Source organism: Chlorocebus sabaeus, chromosome 16 (assembly GCF_047675955.1).
Source record: "Chlorocebus sabaeus isolate Y175 chromosome 16, mChlSab1.0.hap1, whole genome shotgun sequence".
NCBI lineage: Eukaryota > Metazoa > Chordata > Mammalia > Primates > Cercopithecidae > Chlorocebus > Chlorocebus sabaeus.
This window is the reverse complement of record NC_132919.1, coordinates 18,309,077-18,336,233: the sequence shown is the minus strand read 5'-3', so window position 1 is coordinate 18,336,233 and position 27,157 is coordinate 18,309,077. Positions and strand designations below refer to the sequence as shown.

At 48.9% G+C, this 27,157-nt stretch overlaps 2 protein-coding genes across 5 annotated transcripts in view; one reads left to right on the top strand and one right to left on the bottom strand.

The window, feature by feature from the left end:
* The window catches only part of SHMT1 (serine hydroxymethyltransferase 1), a 38,881-nt gene that overhangs the window by 10,474 nt on the left and 1,250 nt on the right, over nt 1-27,157 (top strand). For 3 of the 4 annotated variants that reach the window (XM_073004741.1, XM_073004742.1, XM_073004743.1), the window contains 9 exons: nt 268-413; nt 8,585-8,700; nt 9,365-9,525; nt 16,665-16,746; nt 17,244-17,456; nt 20,310-20,426; nt 23,032-23,154; nt 25,604-25,720; nt 26,894-27,004. In XM_073004741.1, the coding sequence (XP_072860842.1) occupies nt 268-413; nt 8,585-8,700; nt 9,365-9,525; nt 16,665-16,746; nt 17,244-17,456; nt 20,310-20,426; nt 23,032-23,154; nt 25,604-25,720; nt 26,894-27,004 (1,186 nt within the window). The remainder of the gene's footprint in view (nt 1-267; nt 414-8,584; nt 8,701-9,364; nt 9,526-16,664; nt 16,747-17,243; nt 17,457-20,309; nt 20,427-23,031; nt 23,155-25,603; nt 25,721-26,893; nt 27,005-27,157) is intronic. The other variant, XM_037987248.2, reaches the window with a different exon arrangement.
* Nucleotides 15,276-15,843, bottom strand: LOC119620230 (large ribosomal subunit protein eL28). The gene has a single exon (XM_037987250.2). It carries the CDS (start codon nt 15,756-15,758, stop codon nt 15,345-15,347), a length of 414 nt encoding a protein of 137 aa, XP_037843178.1. The 5' UTR covers nt 15,759-15,843; the 3' UTR covers nt 15,276-15,344.

Genomic DNA, 27,157 nt, shown 5'->3' with positions numbered 1-27,157 from the left:
TGTGAGCCACTGCGCCTGGCCCATTTTGTTTTTCTTAGTTCATTGATTAGTGCTTTCTCAGATACTAAAACCTTTGAGGAGGATTTGTTCTATTCCTTAAGTGTTATGAGAGTCCTTGATGTTATTTGGATTAAGGTCAGCTTCTGAAGGCACAATCAATATTAATGTGAAAGAGTGTCTTTTCCCTTTAGGAGGTTGTAATTTGGATCAGAGCAAAATTTTAAACTAAAATTTCCAAATATCAAGCATCTGTTTTCTTCTCATAAGGTTTACAACATCATTAAGAAGGAGAGTAACCGGCAGAGGGTTGGATTGGAGCTGATTGCCTCAGAGAATTTCGCCAGCCGAGCAGTTTTGGAGGCCCTAGGCTCTTGCTTAAATAACAAATACTCTGAGGGGTACCCGGGCCAGAGGTATGTGAATCTCTTCAAAGGCCTGGTTCTGACACAGTCATAGGGAGTACTGAATCAGCCTAGGACCTAAACAATTTGGAAATTTCAGAAAACAGCAAGCTTCCCAACTGTAGGATTTCTGTTCCACACCTGCTCTCTGACATAACTCTTTTATTGCCAGCATGTGATAACACTGAAGAGCTCAGCGCAGGTGTACTCCAGGGCACATTTCATAGTCCTTTGGGGGCTTTCTAGAAAAATAGGCCAGTTTGTAAGGAGTATTGAGCCACTGGACTGGTGTGTGGCCTCTGTCTAGAAAAGGTCAGTGTCATCTGAGGGAGACTGCAGAAGGTGGCCATTGCCATGTGAGTCATCGAGTCTGTATTGGAAATGGTGTGGAAGTGGAGGCTGAATCTGCAATACTGGAAGCCATTTCTGCATTATAAATGTTGGATTTACACATGCAGTGGCTTTCAGTTAACTCTTTCACCCTCAGAATTGCAGTGTTATATTCGTTTTTGTTTTTTGCAGTCATCATCAGGCAAAGAAAAGAAATTACAGAATTAGACATGGCTTTTGCAAATGTGTGCATTTTTGTCCCAAAGGAAACAGAAAGAAAGGTCACCCTTGGAGAAGGAATTGCCATTCTGTCCTGAGATGCCCCTGAAGCTCTATGTAGAAGACTAGAATCAAGTTGGAGGCATTATCTTTCTCCTACTGTGAATAACTAACTTTTGCATTGTGCCTTGAAGAATTTACAATGTGTTTTCTTTCTTTCTGTCTCTCCTTTCTTTTTCCTTTCTTCTTTCAGGCTAAGGTATTTTGTTAACACCGGGTGTTTTCTTTTTTTTTTTTTTTTTTTCTTTTTGAGACATGGTATGTCTCTCACCCAGGCTGAAGTGCGGTGGTGTGATCAAGGTTGACTGCAGCCTTGGCCTCCTGAACTCAAGCCATCCTCCCACCTCAGCCTCCTGAGTCACTGGGACTATAGGCACACACCACCACACCCAGCTAATTTTTTGTAGAAACACAGAGTTTCACCATGTTGCCCAGGCTGATCTCCATCTCCTGAGCTCAAGCGATTCACCCACCTCGGCCTCCCAGAGTGCTGGGATTAGAGCTATGAGGCACTGCCCCCAGTCCACACCAGGTGTTTTCACAACTAATATTTCATTTGATTCTCACAGCAATGTATCAGGCAAGGGGTGGTGTTTTCTACATTTTTAAGAAGGGGACTGAGTGTGGTGGCTCATCCCTGTAATCTCAGTGCTTTAAGAGGCCAGGGCAAGAGGATCATTTGAGGCTAGGAATTTGAGACCAGCCTGAGCAATATAGTGAGACGCTGTCTCCAAAACAAAATTTAAAAATTAGCCGGGCATGGTGGCATGCACCTGTAGTCTCAGCTACTCAAGAGACTGAGGTGGAGTATTGCTTGAGCCCAGGAGATCAAAGGCTGCAGCGAGCTTTTGATCTAGCTTTGCCAGTGCACTCCAGCTGAGGTGACAGAATGAGACCCTGTTTCTAAAGTTTAAAAAAAAAAAACAAAAAACTACAACTTAAATAGAAATGTAATTACATTGTGTATTCATGTTAAAGGGCTTTTTTTTTTTTTTTTTTTTAAGACGGAGTATCATTCTGTTGCCAGGCTGGAGTGTGGTGGCACAATCTTGGCTCACTGCAACCTCCACCTCCCAAGTTCAAGCGATTCTCCTGCCTCAGCTTCCCGAGTAGCTGGGACTACAGCTGCACGCCACCACCCCCAGCTAATTTTTGGTATTTTTAGTAGAGACAGTGTTTCACCATGTTGGCCAAGCTGGTCTCGATCTCCTGACCTTGTGATCCACCCGCCTCAGTCTCCCAAAGTGCTGGGAGTACAGGCGTGAGCCACTGCGCCCAGCCAATTAAAGGGCTCTTTTAAAAGGTAATTATTACATGTTTTCATTATCATATTTTGTTAATATAATTTAATATTAATCTATCTTTGGAACATTATTTATAATCGAAGGCAATATTTGAAAACAATAGGCAAGGCGTGGTGGTTTACACCTGTAATCCCAGCACTTCAGGAGGCTGAGGCAGGGGGATCACCTGAGGTCAGGAGTTCGAGACCAGCCTGGCCAACATGTCAAAACCCCGTCTCTACTAAAAATACAAAAATTAGCCAGATGTGGAGGCACATGCATGTAATCCCAGCTACTCTGGAGGCTGAGCTAGGAGAATTGCTTGAACTCGGGAGGCAGAGAGAGGTTGCAGTGAGCCGAGATTGCACCACTGCACTCCAGTCTGGGAGACACAGCAATATTCCATCTCAGAAAAAAAAAAAAGAAAACAATATTGACCTAACATTAATGACTTTGCTTGATACAAACTTAAAAACAAAGTTCTGGGCTTAAAAAAAATAAAGTTATGTATGTATGAATAAATGAACGACAAGGTCTCGTTGTCTTGCCCAGGCTGGCGTGCAGTGGTGCAATCTCAACTCACTGCAACCTCAAACTCCTGGACTCAAGCAATCCTCCTGCCTCAGCCTCTCTGTTGCTAGGACTACAGGTGCGTGCCACCACACCAGGCTAATTTTTAATAGACGTGAGGTCTTGCTATGTTGCCCAGGCTGGTTTCAAACTCCTGGCCTCAAGCAGTCTTCCCACTTTAGCCTTCCATATTACTAGGATTACAAGTGTGAGCCACCATATCTGGCCTATTTATTTTTTATTTATTTTTATTTTTCTGAGATGGAGTTTTGCTCTTGTTGCCCAGGGTGGAGTGCAATGGTGCGATCTTGGCTCACCACAACCTCCACCTCCTGGATTCAAGCAATTCTCCTGCCTCAGCCTCCCCAATAGCTGGGAATACAGGTATGCACCACCACGCCTGGCTAATTTTGTATTTTTAGTAGAGATGGGGTTTCTCCATGTTGGTCAGGCTGGTCTCGAACTCCTGACCTCAGGTGATCCACCCACCTCGGCCTCCTGAAGTACTGGGATTACAAATGTGAGCCACCACACCTGGCCTGGCCTATTTATTTAATTTTTTTTTTTTTTTTTTTTTTTTTTTTTGAGACGGAATCTCGCTCTGTCACCCAGGCTGGAGTGCAGTGGCCGGATCTCAGCTCACTGCAAGCTCCGCCTCCCGGGTTTATGCCATTCTTCTGCCTTAGCCTCCCGAGTAGCTGGGACTACAGGCACCCACTACCTCGCCCGGCTAGTTTTTTGTATTTTTTAGTAGAGACGGGGTTTCACCGTATTAGCCAGGATGGTCTCAATCTCCTGATCTCGTGATCCGCCCGTCTCGGCCTCCCAAAGTGCTGGGATTACAGGCTTGAGCCACCGCGCCCGGCCTCTATTTATTTTTTTTAGAGATAGGGTCTCACTCTGTTGCTCCAGCTGAAGTGCAGTGGTACAGTCAAAGCTCACTGCAATCTCCAACTCCTGGGCTCAAGTGATCCTCCCACCTCAGCCTTCCAAGTAGCTAGGACTACAGGTGCAAGCCACTATACTTAGCTCATTTTAAAAATTTTTTGTAGTGCTGAGATCTCACTATGTTGCCCAGCTGGTCTTGAACTCCTGGCCTCAAGCAGTTCTCCCACCTCAGCCTTCCAAATCTCTGAGATTACAGACATGAGCCATTACATGTAATTACTTTAATTTTGTTTTTTGTTTTTTTGAGACCGAATCTCACTGTGATGACTAGGCTGGAGTACAGTGGGGTGATCTCAGCTCACTGCAACCTCCACCTCCTGGATTCAAGTGATTCTCCTGCCTCAGCCTCCCGGGCAGCTGAGATTACAGGCGCCCACCACCATTCCCAGCTGATTTTTGTATTTTTAGTAGAGACAGGGTTTCACCATATTGGCCAGGCTGGTCTTGAACTCCTGACCCCAGGTGATCCGCCCACCTCGGCCTCCCAAAGTGCTGAGATAACAGGCGTGAGCCACAGTGCCTGGCCTGTATCTTTTTTTTTTTTTTTTTTTGAGAGGGTGTCTTGCTCTGTCGCCCAGGCTGGAGTGCAGTGGTGCCGTCTCGGCTCACTGCAAGCTCCGCCTCCCAGGTTCACACCATTCTCCTACCTCAGCCTCCGGAGTAGCTGGGACTACAGGCACCCGCCACCACACCCGGCTAATTTTTTGTATTTTTAGTAGAGACGGGGTTTCACCGTGTTAGCCAGGATGGTCTCAATCTCCTGACCTTGTGATCTGCCTGCCTCGGCCTCCCAAAGTGCTGGGATTACAAGCGTGAGCCACTGCACCCAGCCCCAGTTTTGTTTTTTTATATAGAGTCTTGTTCTGTTGCCCATGCTGAACTGCAGTGGTGCAACCTTGGCACACTGCAACCTCTACCTCTCAGGCTCAACCCATCCTCCCACCTCAGCCTCCCAAGTAGCTGGGACTACAGACGTGTGCCACCATGCCCGCTTATTTTTTTATAATTTTAATAGAGACAGGGTTTCACCATGTTGACCAGGCTGGTCTTGAACTCCTGACCTCAAATGTTCTGCCTGCCTTGGCCTCCCAAAGTGCTGAGATTATAGGCATGAGTCACCATTCCTTGCCTAAAAAGATTTTTTAACAGTTTTGAAATGTATCATGGGCTGTAAAGTTTACCCATTTAAAATGTACAGTTCAACAGAAACCCCCTCTAATTGTGGTAAAATAAAAATATATATAACATATAGGGTATAGTTTCTTTCTCTTTTTTGTTTTTTTGAGATGGGGTCTCACTCTGTTGCCCAGGCTGGAGTCCAGTGGCTCGATCTTGGCTCACTGTAGCCTCTGCTTCCTGGGTTCAAACGATTCTCATGCCTCCTACGTAGCTGGGATTACAGGCACGGTGCCACCATTTCTGGCTATTTTTTGTATTTTTTGTAGAGACAGGGTTTCACCATGTTAGTCAGGCTGGCAATTTCAACCTTTTTTTTTTTGGAGACAGAGTCTTGCACTGTTGCCCAGGCTGGAGTGCAGTAGTGCAGTCATAGCTCACTGCAGCCTGTTAACTGCTGGGCTCAAGTGATCTTCCCACCTTGGCCTTTCAAAGTGCTGGTATTACAGGCATGAGTCACTATGCCCAGCCCATTTTAACTAGTTTTTAAGTGTACAGCTCAGTGACATTATGTGTATGCACATTGTTGTATAACCATCACCACCACCCATCCCCAGAACTTTTTTATCTTGCAGAAATGAAACTCTGTATCCATTAAATAATAACTTCTGCTAATCAGCATATGAGAAATGCTTGGCTGGGCACGGTGGCTCACGCATGTAATCCCAGCACTTTGGGAGGCCAAGGTGGGTAGCTCACTTGAGGCTAGGAGTTCGAGACTGGTCTGGCCAGCATGGTCAAACACTGGCTGTACTAAAAATACAAAATTTAGCCAGGCATTGTGGTGCACACCTGTAATCCCAGCTACTCAGAAGGCTGAGGTGGGAGGATTGCTTGAACCCGGGAGGCGGAGGTTGCAGTGAGCCAAGATCGCGCCACTACACTCCAGCCTGGGCAACAGAGCGAGACTCCATCTCAGAAAAAAAGTACATGAGATGATGGATATGATAATTAGCTTGACTTAATCATCTCACAATGTATACATATGCCAAAATATCACATTAGGGCCAGGCGTGGTAGCTCATGTCTGTAACCCTAGCACTTTGGGAGGCCGAGGCAGGCAGATTCCCTGAGCTCAGGAGTTCAAGACCAGTCTAGGCAACATGGTGAAACCTCGTCTCTACTGAAAATACAAAAAATTAGCTAGGCGTGGTGATGCGCACCTGTAGTCTCAGCTGCTTGGGAGGCTGAGGCAGGAGAATCGCTTGAACGCAGGAGGCAGAGGTTGCAGTGAGCCGAGATCGTGCCATTGCACTCCAGCCTGGGTGACAGAACAAGACTCTGTCTCAAGAAAAAAAAAAATCAGATGAATTTACAGTGTATAATGTGATTTTTTTAATGGGAAGTTTTATGTTACATTTTTTTAAAAACAAAAAGAAATACATTTATATTTTAATTTTTAAGCTTTTTGTGACAGCCCACAATGGCTCACACCTGTAATCCTAACACTTTGGGAGCCTGAGATGGGAAGATCACTTGAGACCAGGAGTTTGAGACCAGCCTTGGCAACATAAGGAGACCCTTTCTCTGCAAAAAGCTAAAAAATTAGTTGGGTGTGGTACACATGGGCTTGTAGCCCCAACTCCTCAGGAGCCTGAGGCAGGGGAATATTGCTTGAGCCTAGGAGTTCTAGGCTGCAGTAAGCTATGATTTCACCACTGTACTCCTGCCTGGGTGACAAAACAAAACCCTGTCTCTTATTTTTTTTTTTTTTTTTTTTTTTTTGAGACGGAGTCTCGCTCTGTCGCCCAGGCTGGAGTGCAGTGGCCGGATCTCTGCTCACTGCAAGCTCCGCCTCCCGGGTTCACGCCATTCTCCTGCCTCAGCCTCCCGAGTAGCTGGGACTACAGGCGCCCGCCACCTCGCCCGGCTAGTTTTTTGTATTTTTTAGTAGAGATGGGGTTTCACCGGGTTAGCCAGGATGGTCTCGATCTCCTGACCTCGTGATCCGCCCGTCTCGGCCTCCCAAAGTGCTGGGATTACAGGCTTGAGCCACCGCGCCCGGCTGTCTCTTATTTTTTAATTTTTTTTAAAAAAAGCTTTTTGTGATCACAGGATCTAAAAGCTAAAAATTATTGGTTAGGCCGTGTGCAGTGGCTTACGCCTGTAATCCCAGCACTTTGGGAGGCGGAGGCGGGCAAATAACCTGAGGTCAGGAGTTCAAGGCCAGCCTGGCCAACATGGAGAAACCCTGTCTCTACTAAAAATACAAAAATTAGCCGGCCATGGTGGTGGAGACCTGTAGTCCCAGCTACTCAGGAGGCTGAGGCAGGAGAATTGCTTGAACCCAGGAGGTGGAGGGTGCAGTGAGGCGAGATTGTGCCATTGCACTCCAGCCTGGGCAACAAGTGGGAAACTCTACCTCAAAAAAAAAAAAAAAAAAAAAAAAAAAATTACTGGTTTAGGCCAGGCATGGTGGCTCACGCCTGTAATCCCAGCACTTTGGGAGACTGAGGTGGGTGGATTACGAGGTCAGTTGTTCGAGACCAGCCTGACCAACATGGTGAAACCCCATCGCTACTAAAAATACAAAAATTAGCTAGGCCTGGTGGCGTGTGCCTATAATCCCAGCTACTCAGGAGGCTGAGGCAGGAGAATTGCTTGAACCCAGGAGGCAGAGGTTGCGGTGAGCCGAGATCACGCCGCCGTACTCCAGCCTGGGGGACAGAGCAAGACTCTGTCTCAAAAAATATATATATATATTACTGGCTTGAACCCAGTAATTTTTAGTACTTGAGTTATCAATATAATAAATAATAGATAATAAAAACATAAATATATGATAAATTTTGATATGCAGTTATTAAATGGAAAGTAAAATTTCATTAGAAATGCAAAAAGTTAAAAACAAACTCTCTAGTCCTTGTTCCCCCATCTCTGGCAGCCACCATTCTATTTTCTGCCTCTATGAACTTAACTACTTAGGGACCTCATAAAAGCTGAATCATACAGTGCTTGTCTTTTGGTGACTGGTTTGTTTCACTTAGCATAATGTTCTCAGACTCATCCCTGTTGTATTAATAGCATGTGATAGGATTTCTTTCCTTTTTTTTTTTTTTTTTTGAGACAGGGTCTCACTCTATTGCCCAGGCTGGAGTCCAGTGATGTGATCACAGCTCACTGCAGCCTTTACCTCCCGGGCCCAAGTGAATCTTCCCTCCTCAGCCTCCCACGTAGCTGGGACTGTGGGCACACACCACCACACCTGGCTAATTTTTGAAATTTTTTGCAGAGATGGGGGTATTGCTATATTGTCCAGGCTGGTCTCAAATTCCTGGGCTCGAGCAATACTTCCTTGGCCCCTCAAAGTGCTGGGATTATAGGCATGTGCCACCTCTCCCGGCCAAAACCCCCTCTTTTTATAGATGAGATACTTGCTCCAAGTTGCACAGCTGGTTTGGTCTCTTGACTCTAGATTCCAGAGGCATTGGTAGAACACTTGATCATGCTGGCTTCAGCATCTGCATGTTAACAAGCTCTTCTCGTTACTTCTCTCCACTTTAGTTTCACTGTCCCACCCCTAAGCTTCTTTGGCCTCTGTGAAGCACAGATTTTCCGGGCCTGATTGGATCTAAGTCTCCTACTTTCCTCCCACAGATACTATGGCGGGACTGAGTTTATTGATGAACTGGAGACCCTCTGTCAGAAGCGAGCCCTGCAGGCCTATAAGCTGGACCCACAGTGCTGGGGGGTCAACGTCCAGCCCTACTCAGGTGATTGTCTCATCCACATGGCCTGGTGCAGCCTCCTCATGTGCATCCCCCAGGGCTGACATGCACCAAGAAGCATCCTTAGAAGGACTGCCATAGGCCGGGCGCGGTTGGCTCACGCCTGTAATCCCAGCACTTTGGGAGGCAGAGGCAGGCAGATCACCTGAGGCCGGGAGTTCAAGACCACCTGACCAACATGGAGAAACCTGGTCTCTACTGAAAACACAAAAATTGGCTGGGTGTAGTGGTGCATGCCTGTAATCCCAGCTACTCAGAGGCTGAGGCAAGAGAATTGCTTGAACCTGGGAGGCAGAGGTTGCGCTGAGCCAAGATCGTGCCATTGCACGCCAGCCTGGGCAACAAGAGCGAAACTCCATCTCAAAAACAAAAAAAAAAAAAAAAAAGAAGGACTGCCATAAATAAAATATAAGCCATGTATCTCTCTGTATTGCCCTTGGGCTCCCAGCTCTGTACTCCTCCCAGGCAGTGCCCTTTCTCTGAACTTCCCCTTTCAAGGCTGATGGTGAAGGGGCACCTCCTGGAGCTCAGGGAAGGCATGAGGCCTGTTCTTGCCACTCCTGGGTGAAGGCTTAGTGGCCAAGGTCCCGGATGCCACTTGGTACCTCGGTTAGAAATAATCGTGTCTCCTTTGGTCCACTCATTTCAGGCTCCCCTGCAAACTTTGCTGTGTACACTGCTCTGGTGGAACCCCATGGGCGCATCATGGGCCTGGACCTGCCAGATGGGGGCCACCTGACCCATGGGTTCATGACAGACAAGAAGAAAATCTCTGCCACATCCATCTTCTTTGAATCTATGCCCTATAAGGTAAGCATGTGTTTCTCTCCATAGCTTTTATTTCCTTGGGAAACTTCTGATGTTTGGCTGTGCCTGTAGGGATAAGTTTGGTTTATGTGTCACTACAGGAAGTCCCCACCTTGCACCATTTTTCATTTCCCTGCCGTGGGGACTCCTCAGGCTTTCAGGACCCGCTGGGGCAGCTGGGATGGAGAGACGAGGGTCTGAGCTGAGGCCACAGGGAAACCAGTGAGGGAGGCAACTACTGAGGAGAGTTCAGGTGCGGCAGGGGCCATGGTAACTGCTGGGAATAACAACCCTGGGGAATAGCAACCAGGTCACTACAGTTGGACCCCAGCAACAGCCACCACCTCCACAGCTCTGCCTTCACCTGGTGACATCTCTGCTCGGAGCCCCTGTGGGCCAGCAGCAGCATAAGGATGCAGTAGCTGCAGGGATGGCAGCATCCTCAGCTCCAGCACCAAAACCAGCAGCCCTGTGCCATCCACAGCAACAGTCCTCCATGGCCATGTTAGGGCCAGCCCCTGCCTGTGTATAGCGGCTACAGAGGAATAGACAGTGGTTTGACTTAGGATGTTCAACCTTAGGATAGTGCAAAAGTGACATGCATTCAATAGCTATACTTCAAGCTCCCATACATCCGTTCTGCTTTTCACTGTCAGTACAGTATTCAGTAGATTACGTGAGATAGTCAACACTGTGTTATAAAATAAGCTTTGTGTTTGACTCTCTTGCCCGGTGTAGGGTACCACAGTGTTCTCAGCATGTTTAAGGTAAGCCAGGCTAGATTGTGACGTTGGATAGGTTAGGTGTATCACATGCATTTTTGACTTTATGATATTTTCAGCTTAATGATGAGTTTATTGGAATGTAACCCCATAAGTTGAGGAGCACCTGTACAGTTCAGGTGTACACCCCATTGCCATTGCCACCCCACTGCAAATACCTGATAACACAGCCAGCCCAGCAGTGGAACCAGCACCATCAGAACCAGTGCCAAGGGCTGCCTCTAGGGTGTGCAGGGCCCCAGGCAAATACTTGTTTAGCATGGGACCCTGTCTGTATAAACACTTGGGTCAAAAAATGCATGTAAGATGCATGGGCTCATTCAGGCATGGTGATTTATCTATAAAGATAAAGGATCATGGGGAGAAGAGGTAACTTGCTTATTCTTTTAGTGTCCAGTGTTGGTGATTCTTTCTAGTGTCCAGGAACCATCTTTTCATGTTCTTTATGAATAAATGTGCCATTCCTGCTTAGTTTCATGTTTGTTACCGTGAAAAAAGGCAGCAGTGCATCTTTCTCCTTGGCTGGCATTGCATGGTCTTGGGTGCATGCTGTGTGTACTCGGCCTTTGTCTCAGTGCTGGTGATTGTACGTGTGCTCTTTTTTGCAGTTATGTCTTTCACAGAACACCTAGGCATTTGCAGTCACAGATCTCCTCACTGGCCAAGGCCAGCCTTGAAGCTAGATTTTGAAACATGTCACAATAGTTAACAAAACACTTTGCCTTGGCTGGGCTCGGTGGCTCACGCCTGTAATCCCAGCACTTTGGGAAGCTGAGACGGGCATATCACCTGAAGTCAGGAGTTCGAGACCAGCCTGGCCAACATGTTGAAACCCTGTCTCTACTAAAAATCCAAAAAATTACCTGGACATGGTGATGCACACCCGTGGTTCCAGCGACTCAGGAGGCCAAGGCGGGATAATTGCTTGAACCTGGGAGGCGGAGGTTGCAGTGAGCCAAGATAGCTCCATTGCACTCCAGAGTGGGTGACAAGAGTGAAACTCCATCTCAAAAAAAAAAAGGCCGGGTGCAGTTGCTCACACTTACAATCCCAGCACTTTGGGAGGCTGAGGCAGGTGGATCATGAGGTCAGGAGTTCGAGACCAACCTGGCCAACACAGTGAAACCCTGTCTCTACTAAAAATACATGGTGGCGTGCTCCTGTAATCCCACTCTTTGGGAGGCTGAGGTGGGCAGATCATCCGAGGTCAGGAGTTCGAGACCAGCCTGGCCAACATGGCAAAACCCTGTCTCTACTAAAAATACAAAAATTAGCTGGGCGTGGTGGCACACACCTGTAGTCCCAGCTACTCAGGCGGCTGAGGCAGGAGAACCACTTGAACCTGGGAGGCAGAGGTTGCAGTGAGCCAAGACTGCAACAGTGCACTCCAGCCTGGGTGACAGAGCGAGGCTCCATCTTAAAAAAAAAAAAAAAAAAAAAATCTGCATCCCGCACCCAGTTCCCTCCAGCCACCCCCTGTCTTTGAGGTACATTGTTCAGGCTGCAGTCCTGTGGGCGCAGTGAGGGGACGCACCTCAGGATGGGCGTGGAGAGGTGGGGCCTGGGACCCTGGCCAGCTTGGGCAGCAGGAGGTGCAGCTCACCCACTGGGGGGTGATTTGAGTCCTGCCCTCGGTGGGCAGGAGGAGACAGACCTTACTGGCATTTACCAGCAGCCAGAGGCAGCTCACTTCCACCCCACTGGGCTGCAGAGTTGGAGGTCAGGGGGTGTCCTAGGGCCACTGCCCTGCCCAGCCTTCACCAGACCACCTGCCTCCACCTTTAGCCCCTGCCCGCCTCTACAGCAGGAGCCCCACAAAGGGCCAAGCAATAGCAACACTAACCTTCCATTTTGTGTTTTTGGCCCATCCCCACTGTGACTGAAGAATTCCTCCCTGTCCCTGGTCCTGAGTGACTACTGGGGTCTCCTTATCCTCTGTGCACTGTGGACCCCATCTGCAGTTTATTATAAATGCCTGTGAATTCTTCTAGGAGTTGTTCTGTCGTCTCACTCTCAAGATTAAAAAAAGGAAATAAAAACCTTTGAAAAATCTATTAAAAGGGGAGAAAGCAGCACAGACTTTTTTTTTTTTTTTTTTTTGTAATTGTGGCTACACAAAAAATTGTATTATCATGTCCGTTTTTTTTCATCTTTTTTTTTTTTTCCTTTTTGTGGAGAACAAGGTCTCCCTATGTTGCCCAGGCGAGTCTCACACTCCTGGACTCAAGCTATCTTCCTGCTTCTGCCTCTAAGAGCTGGGATTACAGGCGTGAGCCACTGTGCCTGGTGAATTATGTCCATTTTTACTGGAGGTCAGCCATTGATATTTCATTTCATAAAACAGTTTCTTTGCCAAATTCAGGTGACTGAGAAAGAACCACACCCTTGAAGCAAAACACAGAAAACAAAACCACAAATCATCTTTCCACTTGACTTTCTAGATGAGGTCTTGGTTCCCGAAACCTTGCGGCCAAGCTTCTGTAGTTGGGTTGGATTGTAAGTGCCTTTTTTATTTGGAAAGAGGGACCACCAATCCTGAAACCTTTCACTCCAGATGTGCTGGTAGTTTCTGAGGGGGTCACCAAGGTAAGAGGAAGGAAGGTTGGGGCAGGGCCTTCAGAAGAGGGAGCCTCTCTGTCTCCGTCTCCTCTTTCCTGAGGCTTCTCAGATCCCAGAGCCCAGTTTTTCCTGTGGTGCACTCCATGCTCTGCTGGTTATATGTGCTTCCCCGTGACCTATTTTTTTTTTTTTTTTTTTTTTGAGATAGCATCTGGCTTTGTCTCCCAGGCTGGAGTGAAGTGGCTCTATCTCAGTTCACTGCAACCTCTGCTTCCCGGGCTCAAGCGATCTTCCCTCTTCAGTTCCCAAGTAGCTGGGACTAGAGACGCATGCCACCATGCCTGGCTAATTTTTGTATTTTTTGTGGAGATGAGGTTTTGCCATGTTGCCAGGCTGGTCTTGGACTCCTGGGCTCAGCCGGAGCCTAACTCAGCCTCCCAAAGTGCTGGAATTACAGGCATGAGCCACCGCATCCAGCTGACCCTTTTTTTTTTTTTTTTTTTTTTGAGACAAAGTTTCACTCTTGTCACCCAGGCTAGAGTGCAGTGGCACGATCTCAGCTCACTGCAACCTCTGCCTCCTGGGTTTAAGCGATTCTCCTCCCTTAGCTTCCCAAGTCACTGGGACTGCAGGTGTGCACCACCATGCCTGGCTAATTTTGTGTTTTTAGTAGAGGCAGAGTTCCACCATGTTGGCCAGGCTGGTCTCGAGCTCCTGACCTCAGGTGATTTGCCCTGCTCAGCCTCCCAAAGTGCTGGGATTACAGACATGAGCCACCACACCCGGCTGACCCATATGTTTATAGAAGTTTAATAAAATGAACTTCCTAAGAGATGTGTTTCCAAAAAAGAAAAATAAATTATTTTAAATTTTACATTGAGGTCTACAATCTGTCTGGAATTGGCCTTTTTTTTTTTTTAACAAATTATATATAATTAAGGGATGCACAGTGATGTTATGATTTGTATACACAGTGCAGAATTATTGAATCAAGTTAACCAACATATCCCACTCCTTAAATATTTATTATTCTTCCTGTCTAATTGCAACTTTGTACCCTTTGCTCAGTATCTCTCCATTGTCCACCACCCTTTAGTGACTGGTAACCACATTCTACCTTGCTTCTGTGAGTTCGTTTGTTTTATTTATTTTTTAAATTTATTTCTTTTGAGATGGAGTCTCGCTTTGTCACCCAGGCTAGAGTACAGTGGCGCCATCTCGACTCACTGCAACCTCTACCTCCTAGGTTCAAGTGATTCTCCTGCCTCAGCCTCCTGAGTAGCTGGGATTACAGGCATGTGCCACCACGCCTGGCTAATTTTTGTATGTTTAGTAGAGACAGGGTTTCACCATGTTGGCCAGGCTGGTCTCGAACTCCCATCCTCAGGTAATCCACCTGCCTTGGCCTCCCAAAGTGCTGGAACTGCAGGTGTGAGCCACCGCGCTCAGCAGTTCAGTTGTTTTAGATTTCACATAGAAGTAAGATCACACGGCCAGGTGCAGTGGCTCACATCTGTAATCTCAGCACTTTGGGAGGTCGAAGTGGGAGGATCACTTGAGTCCAGGAGTTTGAGACCAGCCTGGGCAACATGGTGAAACCCCATCTCTACAAAAATACAAAAATTAGCTGGGTGTGGTGGCACTGCCCGTGGTCCCAGCTATTCAGGAGGCTGAGTGGGAGAATCGCTTGAACCCGGGAGGTGGAGGTTGCAGTGAGCCGAGATGGCACCACTGCACTGCAGCCTGGGTGACAGAGTGAGCCTCTGTCTCAAAAAAGAAGTGGGATCATGCAGTATTTGTCTTTCTGAGCCTGGCCTATTTCACTTAGCATAAGGTCCTCCAAGTTCATCGGTGTTGTTGTAAATGACAGAATTTCTTTTTTCAGGCTGATTATGATTACATTGTGTGTATATATGTGTCACATTTCCTTTGTCCATTCATCTGTTGATGGACATGGATTTATTCTGTAATTTGGCAATTGTGAATAGTGCTGCAGTGAACATGGGAGTGCACATGTCTCTTTGACATACTGATTTCAAGTTCTTAGGATATAGATTCACAAGTGGGATTGCTGAATCTGGAATTGATTTCTTTGTGTGGGTGAGGCGGCCATCTGGATAACATTTTTGTCCACATGGATGCCCAGTTGATCCAGTGCCATTAATTGAAAAGATCACCCTCTCCCCACTGTACTGTGGCGTCACCTCTGGCATGGATCCAATGACCTGTGTTGCATGTGGTTCTGCTTCTGGTTAAGCCAGATGCTCTGCCCTTCCACGAATGCATGCTGCCTTAATTACTATAATTCGTCAAGCATTTTGTGACACAAAATACACAAAGCAACGATGTTTCATGTAAAGGTTTGGTGTCTTTCCTTTTATGGTTTTTGTTATTTACATTTCATTTTCTATCTTTCTTTCTTTTTTTTTTTTTTTTTTTGAGAAAGCCAGCTGACTCTTTATTGCTTTGGGGGCAGGGGGCTCAGGAGCTCTTGGTGGGGCGGGTCCGCTTCCTCTTCACCACCACAGGCTTCTGGCTGCGCAGGATGGCGCTGGCCCTGCGGATGGCTGCCATGCGCAGGTCGGGGCGGTACTTGTTCTTGCGGATCATGTGTCTGATGCTGCTGAGCGTGGCGCGAGCGTTCTTGTTGATGGTGGTCCGCACATAGGAGGTGGCAGGCTTCCGCTGGCCGGATCTCCGCTTAATGACCACTACGACGCCTTTGCCGTCGGCGGCCGGCTCCACGCCCACAGTCTTGCGGTGAATCAGCCCGTTGTAGCGGAAGGAATTGCGGGCCTTCAAGTTATTGGGCTCAGTACTGTAGGTCTGCTTATTCCTCTTGATCAGGAAACTGGAGCAGTTCCGCACGACCATCCATTGCAGATGCGCAGACATGGCGGCGGCTCCTCTCGCAGCGGCGACCTGAGACGGAAAGAGCTCTATCTTTCTTTTACATACTTTTTTTTTTTTTTTTTTTTTTGAGATGGAGTCTCGCTCTGTCACCCAGGCTGGAGTGCAGTGGCACGATCTCGGCTCACTGCAAGCTCCGCCTCCCGGGTTCACGCCATTCTCCTGTCTCAGCCTCCCAAGTAGCTGGGACTACAGGCGCCCACCACCACGCCTGGCTAATTTTTTGTATTTTTAGTAAAGATGGGGTTTCACTGTGTTAGCCAGGATGGTCTCGATCTCCTGACCTCATAATCCGCCCACCTCAGCCTCCCAAAGTGCTGGGATTACAGGCCTGAGCCACTGAGCCCGGGCCCTACTTTTTGTTTTTCAGTGCCGTATCCAGTGACCTTGCTAAATTTGCTTGTTCTAACAGTTGGCCCCTAGCATCTTGATTTTCTAGGTATATTGTATTGTCTGTGTGTAATGTCAGTTTTTAAATTTCTTCTTTCCTAATTGTTATGCCTTTTGTTTCTTTTTCTTGCCTCATTATACTTGGAATAGAAGTGGTATTAGCAGGCATTTTGGTCTTGTTCCTGAAGGTAACTGTTTTGGTTTACGTTGTGTGGTCCTGTCGCGTTTGTTTCATTCTGCAGGTGCTTTTTGGTTCCTTCTCAGGGGGCAGTGCCCCAGCAGCAGGGCTCACTACAACTCTGGGACTCCTCAGGGACTCCTGGGTCTGTGAGCCATACTTGGTTGAGCAGGCTGAACACACCAGTATCCTGTCTCACCCTCAATCTTCATCTAGGACATCGCTCCTTTTGTCATGGCGGGTGGAGTGAGTTCAGGTGGGAGGACAGGAGGCAGGTGTGGCTGGAGGAAGCAGCCTGAACCTGCCTCCCTCACATTCCACAGGTGAACCCAGACACTGGCTACATCAACTATGACCAGCTGGAGGAGAACGCACGCCTCTTCCACCCGAAGTTGATCATCGCAGGTGATGCACGGGGTGGAAAGTGACCTTGTTCACCAGTAGCCTGGTGCCTCTTACAGAATGAGGATGGAAAGATGTTCCCACCCTGTTGAGCCCGCTGCTAGTTTCTGCCCTGGATAACTGAGTTTCTGGGGTCCACAGATATTAGTTTCTTTCAGGATACAGAGGTGTGTTTGCTGCTTTTTGTGCTACGTGGATTAAGATCTGAGACTGTTCTCAGAGAAGCATCTAGAAATGTCAGGCCCTGACTGACATTGGCAGTAGTAGTTGGGGGCAGTAGTAGTTGGGGAAATCTCAACCACCAAGACGTTGAAGAGTCAGACAGAGTGGTTGCCTTTAGCACAGAAGTGCTTTTTGAGGGCATTCTCCATTTTTGCTCTGAGATTTTAGGGGAAGAAATCTCTGGGCTTTCAGATCTGCATATCTAGAGGCCACTGTGAAGCCAACTCAGCTGGCCCGTGGACATCTCTGATGCAGCTGTGTCACTCTTCCTGTCTCAGGAACCAGCTGCTACTCCCGAAACCTGGACTATGCCCGGCTGCGGAAGATTGCAGATGAGAACGGGGCGTATCTCATGGCGGACATGGCACACATCAGCGGGCTGGTGGTGGCTGGCGTGGTGCCCTCCCCATTTGAACACTGCCACGTGGTGACCACCACCACTCACAAGACCCTGCGAGGCTGCCGAGCTGGCATGATCTTCTACAGGAAAGGTGTGCTCCCGAATGTTGGGTACAGACGGGTACCGTGGTTTACATTTCTCCTGTGGGGTTCAGATTCAGTTGAGGGAGCTGGGAAAAACTCTGACCTGGGATCCCTGGAAAATCTTAAGATCCCAGTCCCTTAAAGAGCTGCTTAGGAAGAAGCAGTGACAGGCTTTACATAAAGGATTCCCGGCAGGGCGTGAGGGCTCACACCTGTAATCCCAGCAGTTTGGGAGGCCGAGGCGGGCGGATCACAAGGTCAGATCGAGACCATCCTGGCTGACACGGTGAAAACCCCATCTCTACTAAAAACACAAAACATTAGCCGGGTGTGGTGGTGGATGCCTGTGGTCCCAGCTACTTTGGAGGCTGAGGCAGGAGAATGGCGTGAACCTGGGAAGCGGAGCTTGCAGTGAGCCAAGATCACGTCACTGCACTCCGGCCTGGGTGACAGAGCGAGACTCCGTCTCAAAAAGAAAAAGAAAAAAAAGAAAGGATTCCCCAGAAGGAGGCCATCAGCCACAGCTCCTGCTTCACTTTTGTGCGTCCAGGTCCTAGGAACACAGGAGGGGGATCAGCAACCACTATGTGTTAGGATGGTGCCGGTCGCTGAACTAATCCTTCCCTCGAGAGGCAGGTGTTTGAATGAAAGGAGGGTACATGGCTGGCTGGGGGCTACTGGGAGGCCTCACAAGGCTGCATTATTCTGGTAAACTTACAGTGGTCCGTCATGTTTCTCAAAGACAAAGACTCACAGTAGTCAAACTTGAAGACATGGATGTATAAACATTAATATCATCTTAGTGAAGGTTTTTCTTTCCGTTACCTTATAACCTGCCCCTAGGCACTCCCCTTATTTTCGAATTCCCTTACCTGGGAAAGCCTGTTAGTGGTCAGGTCATCATTTAGCCTATGGTGAGACTTGATGCGTCAACTTTGCATCGGCAGAGACACCAGCCCACTGGTGACTATATTACTCTTACCTGATGCAGGGTCTTCTTGCCCCGCCCCTGGCTGGCACTAGACACAGCCACATGCCCCCTCAGCTTCTCAACACCCCATTGCCTCTCTGCTCCTCTGAGCACCATCTTTAGCTGTGCTGATGTTTCTGAGGCAGGTAGCCATTCCCACCTGCCCGGGAGTCATTTGGTTTTTTCCCCCACTGTGTGTTGATGTGATTCATTTCACCCAGTGCTGAGGGATTCTGGAGCCAGCCTGTCAGAGCAAATACTTGCTCCGCTGCACACCCGCTGTATGACTTTGGGCTGGTTGTGCAGCCTCTCTGTGCCTCATTTCCTCACCTCTAAAGTGGGGACTGTAATAATAGTACCTATCCCTTTCGACTGCTCTTTTGAGGATTAAATGAATTTATGTAAAGTGATTAGAGCAGTTCTTGGCTCACTAGAAGCTCTGGATAGATGTTAATTATTACCGATTATGACTGAATAGTAGCTATTATTGATGGTTAACTTTTTCTCAGAAAGGAACCTTATTCTTCATCTTTAGCCACATGAGCTTTGTCTTCAGCACATCTTGGAGATTCTTTACATTTTATTTTTGGGGACAGGTCTCAGTCTGTCACTCAGGCTGCAGTGCAGTGGTGCAATCAAAGCTCACTGCAACTTCAACTCCCTGGGCCCAAGCAATCCTCCCACCTCACCTCCCACCTCACCCTCCCATGTAGCTGGGACCACAGGTGCGTGCCACCATGCCTGGCTAATTTTTAAATTTTTCTGTGGACATGGGTTCTATCTTTGTTGCTCAGGCTGGTCTTGAACTCCTGGGTTCAAGTGATCCTCCTACCTCTGCCTCCCAAAGTGCTGGGATTACATGGACTTTTTTTTTTTTTTTTTATACCCCGGAGATGGAGTTTCGCTCGTCGCCCAGGGTGGAGTGCAATGGCGCAATCTCGGCTCACTGCAACCTCCACCTCCCAGGTTCAACCCGTTCTCCTACCTCAGCCTTCCGAGTAGCTGGAATTACAGGTGCCTGCCACCACGCTCAGCTGATTTTTGTATTATTAATAGAGACAGGGTTTCACTATGTTGACCAGGCTGGTCTTGAACTCCTGACAGTTGATCCACCTGCCTCTGCCTCCCAAAGTGCTGGGATTACAGGCATGAGCCACCGCGCCCAGCCACATGGACATTTCTTTAAGGAAAGATGTCCAGGGCAAATTCTTGAATTCTTGGTTACAATGTTAGTGGAGGGAAATTTCTGGTTTTTTTTTTTTTTTTTTTTTTTTTTTTTTTTTTTTTTTGAGACAGAGTGTCACTGTGTCACCCAGGCTGGAGTGCAGTGGCGTGCTCTCAGCTCACTGCAACATTTGCCTCCCGGGTTCAAGCGATTCTTCTGCCTCAGCCTCCTGAGTAGCTGGGACTACAGGTGCACACTACCACGCCCAACTAATTTTTGTATTTTTAGTAGAGATGGGGTTTCGCCATGTTGGCCAGGCTGGTCTCAAACTCCTGACCTCGTGATCCACCCGCCTTGGCCTCCCAAAGTGTGGGGATTACAGGTGTGAGTCACTGCGTCTAGCCTGTCCTTTCATTTTTAAGGCCTTGTTATAGTCGTGTTAAGAAGAGATGCCATCAGAGGAGGCAGGTGAACAGCTGAGGTGCTAAAACCAGCATTCTAGCCAGAGTCATCCATAATGTCCTCGTTTCCAAAGAATAAGGATACTGGTCTGCCCTCAGGAGGCAAGGGCCCCCGTCTGCTCCGCTGTGTTACAAACCAGTTCCCCATGCCAGGATAAAGGCCAGGCTTGTGCTTGATACTTCCCTGGCCAGTCTGGGTTTGAGCCTAAAACGAAAAAGAGGGGACAGCCCATACGATCCCATTGTGATGTTTTTCTTCCTCTAGGAGTGAAAAGTGTGGATCCCAAGACTGGCAAAGAGATTCTGTACAACCTGGAGTCTCTCATCAATTCTGCTGTGTTCCCTGGCCTGCAGGGAGGTCCCCACAACCACGCCATTGCTGGTAAAACATCATCTGCTTCTGCTCATCCTATGACCCCTAATTCCCATCTCACCTGTCCTCCAAAATCGTGTGCCAGGACTTCCATACTGGGGAAAAAGCTGGAGGGCTGTCTCTGTCCAGGAGATGCCAACACAGAGTAGGGCATGGTTGAGACTGGCCTAAGGTAGGGACAGTAGGGAATGGCATCCACTCCATGTGTACGGCCACCCAGAGGCAAACCTGTGGGTCAGGCTGGGTTTTGTAAAGTACGTGGAGCCCTCTTAAGGAAGGAATCTGACAGTTAGGAGAGGGCAAAGCACAGGTGAGAGAGATTGGGGTCCAAACCCTGCAGGATGAGCCCCCTTGCCCTTGATGGACCTGGCCTGTGGTGGTGGAGGCCCCTGTGTCTGAGCCTCACACCCCGCACCAGTGCCATGTCAGTGACTCCTGAGTCAGATTCCATGACTGCCCAGCAGGTTCTCATTGACTTGTTCTTTTTCTCTGTCTACAAGTAGCTTAGGACATTTGTGATGACTCAAGAGTTATCCCACTGCCTTCGTGGAACAAGGACATTGGTAGAACTCATTCCCGCTAAGGGGCTCAGGATGAACTCATTCCCGCTAAGGGGCTCAGGATGAAGGTGTAGCTTCTCGGTCAGGAGACGCAAGAGCACTTCTAGAGAGGAACCTGGGGACAGCAGCGATCGGGAGATATCGGGCATAGGGGTGGAAGGAGCTGGGGTCCCAGGCGTGTTCTCACGTTCTCCCGTCACACCTACACACTTGGCACCCACGGCTGCTTCAACTCTGGGATGCAGGGATCACCCCATCCCCAGCTGCTCTGGACGCCCTTTCCAGTTGTTTTCACAAGTATCGATAGGCGGCTCTGTGTGCGATGCAGGCCTGTGGGTTCTCCTTATCCTCCATTCTCTGTGTCCCTTGAAGCAGCCCTCAGGACTGAATGCGAGGTACCAGATGAGTCTGAACGGTGGTGCAGGGTAGGACGAAGGCTGCACCTCCTACCTGCGCTCTGACCTGAGAGAGCTGCATAATCTGGCGTCAAGAGCATGAGCTCTTAGGGCTGCTAAGTAATCGTTTTCACACATCAAGATTAAAAAGGATGTAAAATCCATCTTGCTTAACAGCTTTGGTATGGTAATGTTAGCACAGAACTTCCACGCTTAGGGAAACTTCCACGCTTACCTCAACAGCAGTTCCTCAGAGAAGCATATCAGCTGGGCGCAGTGGCTCATGCCTATAATCCCAGCGCTTTGGGAGGCTGAGGCGGGCGGGTCACTTGAGCCCAGGAGTTCGAGACCAGCCTGGCCAACATGGAGAAACCCCGTCTCTACTAAAAATATAAAAAATTAGCCAGGTGTGGCCGGGCACAGTGGCTTACGCCTATAGTCCCAGCACTTTGGGAGGCTGAGGTGGGTGGATCACTTGAGGTCAAGAGTTCCAGACCAGGCTGGGTACAGTGGCTCACGCCGGTAATCCCAGCACTTTGGGAGGCCGAGGCGGGCAGATCACGAGGTCAGGAGATCGAGACCACGGTGAAACCCCATCTCTTCTAAAAATACAAAAAATTAGCTGGGCACGGTGGCAGGTGCCTGTAGTCCCAGCTACTCAGGAGGCTGAGGCAGGAAAATGGCGTGAACCTGGGAGGCGGAGCTTGCAGTGAGCTGAGATTGTGCCACTGCACTCCAGCCTGGGCGATGGAGCAACACTCCGCCTCAAAAAAAAAAAAAGAGTTCCAGACCAGCCTGACCAACATATAGTGAAACCCTGTCTCTACTGAAAAATACAAAACTTAGCTAAACATGGTGGCACACGCCTGTAGTCCCAGCTACTTAGGAAGCTGAGGCAGGAGAATCGCTTGAACCTGGGAGGCGGAGGTTGCAGTGAGCCGAGATCACGCCACTGCACTCCAGCCTGGGTGACAGAGTGAGACTCCCATCTCTCAAAAAAAAAAAAAAAAAAAAAAAATTAGCCAGGTGTGGTAGGATGTACCTGTAGTCTCACCTACTCAGGAGACTGAGACAGGAGGATCATCTGAGCCCAGGAAGTCAAGGCTGCAGTGAACTGTGATCATGCCACTGCACTCCAGCCTACGCAATGGGAGTGAGACCTTGTTCAAAAAATATAAAAATAAAAAATTTTTTTGGCTGGGCATGGTGTTCATGCCTGTAATCCCAGCACTCGGGGAGGCCAAGGCAGGTGGGTCACTTGAGGTCAGGAGTTCAAGACCAGCCTGGCCAATATAGTGAAACCCTATCTCTACTAAAAATACCAACAAAAATTAGCTGGGCATGGGCGTGTGCTTATAGTCCCAGCTATTAGGGAGGCTGAGGCAGAAGAATCACTTAAACCTGGGAGGCGGAAGTTGCAGCGAGCCAAGATCATGCCACTGCACTCCAGCCTGGGCAACAGGAGTGAAATTCCATCTCAAAAAATAATAATAATAAATTTTTAAATATATCATCTTGGAGGAAAATGTAATCCAACCCAAAAGCAAGGGGTGACATTGAAAAGCAAGGAAGCTTGAGTGAAAACGGGAATGTTGTTTGACTCATCATCTGTGTATGATTTTATCCTAGTCCCCTGACCTATTGTCTCTTCCTGTCCAGGGGTTGCTGTGGCCCTGAAGCAAGCTATGACTCTGGAATTTAAAGTTTATCAGCACCAGGTGGTGGCCAACTGCAGGGCTCTGTCTGAGGCACTGATGGAGCTGGGCTACAAAATAGTCACAGGTACAGACACAGATGGTGTTCAGCAGGCCTGTTCTTGTGGTTGCATTAGGGCTTGCTCCTTACTTTGTGCAACCGGGATGTGGCCCAGGCTCTGCTGCTGCAGCTGCAATGACTGGGGCCCACGTTGGGAGGAGGTCAGCCTCACCTCCAGCTGGAAAGCCTCCCCCTGCCTCAGACCAGCCAGCTGCCCCCTTGGGTGAGCCACAGATGTTGGGAATAGTGGCTGTCATTGGTCACCAGCATAAGGACTGCATGTCCTCAGAACAGCTTTGTAGGAGGATGACCTGAGGCTCACGAGAGGTTGGACTGTAGTGGTCACACACCCGGTAGGTGGCAGAGCCAGGATTCTGTGGTGATGCCTGGCACTGTGCCATGGGAGTGTCTTCTCTCACCCCGCTGAGCTGGGTGCACGGGCTGTCCCCTCCCAGTTTGCTGCATGTTCCTGGGGAGTTGGCTTGCTATAGCCATGTTTGGATCTGTACATTCTGGAGCTGTGGGCTGTGAATGAGATGGACTTCCCAGGTCAGGGCCCCACTGTGGGGTGCCATCCACCTCACAGCCACTGCAGGTTTCCACGGGGAGAGCGCGTTTTTTTTGGCGGGCAGCATACTCGATCCTCCTGAGGAAGGGCGACTTTATACCGAGTCCCACGAGACTGCCGGTTGTGCTAGCAGTGGTGTGGTCCAGGAATGTGGGTCCTGCTGTGTGTAGACCTGAGTGCCCACTCTCTGCACCATGCCCTTTGCCCTTTACAGGGATCACAGGACCCCTGGTCTAAGGAGTGGGGCTCCCACCCAATCCTGCGTGTGCGGCAGCGCCTGGAAAGGCTGGGCCAGTGGTGTCTCGTCAGCAGTACCAGCCACACCCTCTTTTATGTTCTACTTCACTTACTTTCTGTTCTCCCTTCATCCTCCATGTCTTCAAATAACAAAGCCCAAGAAGTCCTCGTGTGGACTGTGACCTTCAGGGTGCTTTAGCTCAGGAGTCCGCAACCTCCAGGCCACGGACTAGTACTAGTTTGTGGCCTGTTAGGAACCTGGCTGCATAGTAGGAACTGAGCGGGGCCGAGAGCATTGTCACCTGAGTTCTGCCTCCTGTCAGATCAATGACAGCATTATATTCTCATAGGAGCTGAACCCTGTTGTGAACTGCACATGTGAGGGATCTAGGTTGGGCCTCTTTAGAGAAACTATCTTTTTTTTCCTTCTGATTATACCTGCATCCTTCTGAGAATCTAATGCCCGATGATCTGAGGTGGAAATTTCATCCCAAAACCATCCCCCAACGCCATCTGTGAAAAAACTGTCTTCCACAGTTCCTGGTGCCAAAAAGGTTGGGGACCACTGCTTTAGGTCCCTGTTTCTCAAACTTGGATGTGCACACCACCCCTGGGGCTGCTGGTACGATGCAGATTCTGACCAGGTCTTGGGTGATGCTGGTCTGGGAGCCACCCTTGGAGTTGTGAGGGTTTAGGCCATAGTCCCTGTCACCATGGGCATCTCATGGCATGGGCCTGCCCTCTCCCTGGTGACTTTGTCATTGTCACTCTACCCTCTGAGGGCCTGATGCACACGGCTGAAATAGACAATGCTTGTGAATGCCCGCTTTGGTGCCTGGCACTGTGAGAAGCACTGTGTCCGGTATCTTACTTAAACCTCATGACAGCCCTGTGAATTATTGGTGTTTTTGTTACAAATGGGCATCTGAGGTTTCACAATGTTGAGCTGCCTGCCTAAAGCCACACAGCAAGTGGGTGGGCACAGCTGGGGGGCTGCAAAGCCAAGCTAGAGCCCTAGCTCGCCCACATCTTCAAAGGGATCCCGGCAACACAGCCCAGAAGCAGAGGCCCTAGTGCCGTCAGCACCCAAGGCAATACCCCGGCTTAATGAAGGTTCAAAGTGGAAGGATCCTCCTGTGTGACCTCGGACGAGGTGCAGAAAACTCTGTTTGCCTTGCTGTTGTCACCTTACCACTTTGATAATACCATCAGCCTCAAGGGATCCGGGAAAAACCTACCACAGGCTACAGTGTCTGGCACCTAATGTGCTCCGTGAGCATGCCCCTTACCCCCCAGACAAAGTAACTTGAACCACTGCCCAATACTCATGCTGCCTTCGGGGGAGTCTTTACCATCAATGTTAGAGAAATGCCCAAGCAACGTGTCAGAGAAACAAGACAGGAGCAGCCTGAGGAAGCTGTCCCTTCCCAATGGGAATGTCAGGCCCTCTGCTGTATGATCAGTTACCCCTTTCAAAAGTGCTCTATCCTTCCTTTCACGTTCTTAGGCACGCACATCTCTCGTGGGCATTAGAATCCCAGGCCATGTGGTGGGGGTGCTCACCTTCCTGACCTCATCTGCTTTGGCCGCCTTCACCCTTGCCTTCATGTCACAGATTCCTTCACGGCATAGAATTAGCCTGCATTTCTATGTGTCCAACTTTGTTTCCAGGTGGTTCTGATAACCATTTGATCCTCGTGGATCTCCGTTCCAAAGGCACAGACGGTGGAAGGGCTGAGAAGGTGCTAGAAGCCTGTTCTATTGCCTGCAACAAGAACACCTGCCCAGGTGAGAATCATCCTTGGCCTTCTCCTTCACTCCTCTCCCATCTGCATTTCTTCTGGCCAAAGTTATAGCTGATGAAGATACTGGCTCTGGAGACAGACCTCAGATAAAAACTGGAGTAGGGATGGGGCGCGGTGGCTCACGCCTGTAATCCCAGCACTTTGGGAGGCCGAGACAGGCGGATCACTCGAGGTCAGGAATTCAAGACCTGCCTGGCCAAAATGGTGAAACCCTGTCTCTACTAAAAATAGAACAATTAGCTGGGCATGGTGGTGCATACCTCTAATCCCAGCTACTTGGGAGGCTGAGGCAGGAGAGACACTTGAACCTGGGAGGCAGAGGTTGCAGTGAATGGAGATTGCACCACTGAACTCCAGCCTGGGCAACAGAATGAGACTCTGTCTAACAAACAAACAAAAAACTGGGCTGGGCACGGTGGTTCACACCTGTAATTCCAGCACTTTGGGAGGCCGGGGTGGGTGAATCACGAGGTCAGGAGATTGAGACGGCTAACGGTGAAACCCCGTCTCTACTAAAAATGCAAAAAATTAGCCGGGCGTGGTAGCACACGCCTGTAGTCCTAGCTACTCGGGAGGCTGAGGCAGAAGAATCGCTTGAACCTGGGAGGCAGAGGCTGCAGTGAGCTGAGATCACACCATTGCACTCCACCTTGGGCGACAGGGTGAGAGTGTCTCAGGAAAAAAAAAAAAACTGGAGCAGGGGCGGGGACTATACCTTGGCTGTCTTTCGGCTGCACCTTTGTACTTGGCCTTGACCCTGCCAGGGATCAAAAAGACTGATGTGGAGCCGTTGGAGGTGGTACATTCATTAGATGAGGGAGGTCAGGGCCTCTGGAATCCAGAGGCTGCATTTTTCTCTGGGTTGTTAACAAAATATTGATGACGCATCTCAGACCCAGACAGATGTTAACCTCATTTTTAGGAGCATGGGGCACATCAGACCACTTTGTGTACTAGTAATTAAGTAAGAATGGCCAAAACGTGGTTGTGCCTCCTTGTGCCTCGCGTTTTTAGTTTCTGAATCAGTTGTACTCTCCTTGCTACAGACAGCCAGTATCCTCAGTCCAGTTCTCTTTTGCCCACGTCCCTTTTTAAATGCACCATTGTCACAGTGGTGACAATGTGGCTTAGGGACAGAGCCCCATTTATCTTGTAGGTGACAGAAGTGCTCTGCGGCCCAGTGGACTGCGGCTGGGGACCCCAGCACTGACGTCTCGCGGACTTTTGGAAAAAGACTTCCAAAAAGTAGCCCAGTTTATTCACAGAGGTAAGGATAAACTTTTGGAAGTTGCCACATCTTATTGTGTGTATTTAGTTTCTGATTGTGATGAGTAGCTGAGATCCTGCCACTGAAAGACAATTCTGCACCAAGGCTGAGTGTTGGGGTGGGAGACAGCAAAAAACACGTAAATCACCTTGT